Source organism: Bombina bombina, chromosome 9 (assembly GCF_027579735.1).
Source record: "Bombina bombina isolate aBomBom1 chromosome 9, aBomBom1.pri, whole genome shotgun sequence".
Lineage (NCBI taxonomy): Eukaryota > Metazoa > Chordata > Amphibia > Anura > Bombinatoridae > Bombina > Bombina bombina.
In genome coordinates, this window is record NC_069507.1 from 40,456,616 (window position 1) to 40,459,115 (window position 2,500).

Here is a 2,500-nt window from a genome sequence, read left to right on the forward strand (position 1 = left end):
CACTGGTCTGTTACCTGCAATACCTGATCACTGGCCTGTTACCTGCAATACCTGATCACTGACCTGTTACCTGCTATATCAGCTGGCCTGTTACCTGCTGTACCTGACCACTGGCCTGTTACCTGCTATATCAGCTGGCCTGTTACCTGCTGTACCTGACCACTGGCCTGTTACCTGCTATACCTGATCACTGGCCTGTTACCTGCTATACCTGATCACTGGCCTGTTACCTGCTATACCTGACCACTGACCTGTTACCTGCTATACCTGATCACTGGCCTGTTACCTGCTATACCTGATCACTGGCCTGTTACCTGCTATACCTGATCACTGGCCTGTTACCTGCTATATCAGCTGGCCTGTTACCTGCTGTACCTGACCAGTAGCCTGTTACCTGCTATACCTGATCACTGGCCTGTTACCTGCTATACCTGATCACTGGCCTGTTACCTGCTATACCTGATCACTGGCCTGTTACCTGCAATACCTGATCACTGACCTGTTACCTGCTATATCAGCTGGCCTGTTACCTGCTGTACCTGACCACTAGCCTGTTACCTGCTATACCTGATCACTGGCCTGTTACCTGCTATACCTGATCACTGGCCTGTTACCTGCTATACCTGACCACTGACCTGTTACCTGCTATATCAGCTGGCCTGTTACCTGCTATACCTGATCACTGGCCTGTTACCTGCTATACCTGATCACTGGCCTGTTACCTGCTATACCTGATCACTGGCCTGTTACCTGCAATACCTGATCACTGACCTGTTACCTGCTATATCAGCTGGCCTGTTACCTGCTGTACCTGACCACTAGCCTGTTACCTGCTGTACCTGACCACTGGCCTGTTACCTGCTATACCTGATCACTGGCCTGTTACCTGCTATACCTGACCACTGACCTGTTACCTGCTATATCAGCTGGCCTGTTACCTGCTATACCTGATCACTAGCCTGTTACCTGCTGTACCTGACCACTGACCTGTTACCTGCTATACCTGATCACTGGCCTGTTACCTGCAATACCTGATCACTGACCTGTTACCTGCTATATCAGCTGGCCTGTTACCTGCTGTACCTGACCACTAGCCTGTTACCTGCTGTACCTGACCACTGACCTGTTACCTGCTATACCTGACCACTGACCTGTTACCTGCTATATCTGATCACTGGCCTGTTACCTGCTATACCTGACCACTGACCTGTTACCTGCTGTACCTGACCACTTGCCTGTTCTATTAATACTTCTGGTAATAATTTTCCTCTTTTCTTTTCAGGCTGGTGAAGAAGCAATGTAAACATGTCTTGTATGCTGCTCAAAATCTTTGAAGAAACCTTATAGCTAAGATCATCTAAGGGAAATGCCATTGGATAAACTAAGCTCAAAGCCTTCATCTACTATTTGCCTCTTAAATCTAATGTTCCTGATGCCCATGTATCTGTTCACATCTAATTTATGTCTGTAAAACTGTGTCCATTTCTGTGACTTAATTTATACATTATTTATTTATTCATGTTTTATGTATTTATTTGTCATTTCATTCATAATCCAATAATTTATTTCAGTCGTTTACCATATTTTTCAAATTTTATTGATTCATATGTTGTCAAACTGATTTTTCACTCATATTCTCGAAACCTTCCAATATTCCTCATTATCATAACGTAACTAGATCAATGTTCACTGACTGATTTTCTGTGATGCTCACCTTTGTCTTGTTACATTGTTTCGGTTTGTGTCATCAGTTTACACATTTACGGTCACATTGGCACTTTATCTACTTGAAAATAGTTTTTTTTATGACACAAATAAAATTGGGTTTGAGTTTAGTTTGAATTATTTTATCTCATTATTTTGTATGATAATTCCACTTCTCTTGCACACTCCTGATTACTTTCGAACCAAGCTGTGGATAAATATACATTTTGTATAGTTCAGTACATTACAGAAAATGGCTTATAAACTTGTTTATTTGTACATTACATGATCAAAATGTAAATATCCCACACAATTTCGTATCCTCTTGCTTCAATATAGGCTTTTTGTTAGACAAACTGCATTCGTTGCCAGATTCCCCACAGACTTATCCGGTTATCAGGAAAAACGAAAGTGCCAGTATCAGCGCTCGCTGGTATTATGGTATAAAGCCCGTGAATCTCAAATAGGTCTAATCCAAGGTGTTGCGGTAAGGAAGTGAACCACTATGACTCTCAGTCTCCTCTGTCACCTTTGTTGGAGCCCTGGAAAGTGGGTTACTGCCGGAAGTGATAGTGGATATTTTTCTCTGTCCATTTGATGAAGATAATCTAAAAGAAAGCAGAAAACAAGAGCAACCCATTTAGGTGCAAATAATTTATTGGAGCATAAGTGCGCAAAACAACAAATGGTCACTTACGAGATTAAAACAATGGATACCAATCTCTTGAGAAAGTCTGATTGTATACGGATGAAACACGTAGAGAACTTTTTATTTATCTCTACGGGACCTGCTGAT

The 2,500-nt window shown here is 42.2% G+C and overlaps 1 protein-coding gene across 1 annotated transcript in view; it reads left to right on the forward strand.

Moving 5' to 3' along the window:
- SNCG (synuclein gamma) overlaps window positions 1-1,835 on the forward strand; it is a 31,479-nt gene extending 29,644 nt beyond the window's left edge. The window contains exon 5 of the mRNA XM_053691617.1: window positions 1,283-1,835. Within this exon, the coding sequence (XP_053547592.1) occupies window positions 1,283-1,303 (21 nt within the window). The 3' untranslated portion in view covers window positions 1,304-1,835. The remainder of the gene's footprint in view (window positions 1-1,282) is intronic.
- The last annotated feature ends 665 nt before the right edge of the window (window positions 1,836-2,500 follow it).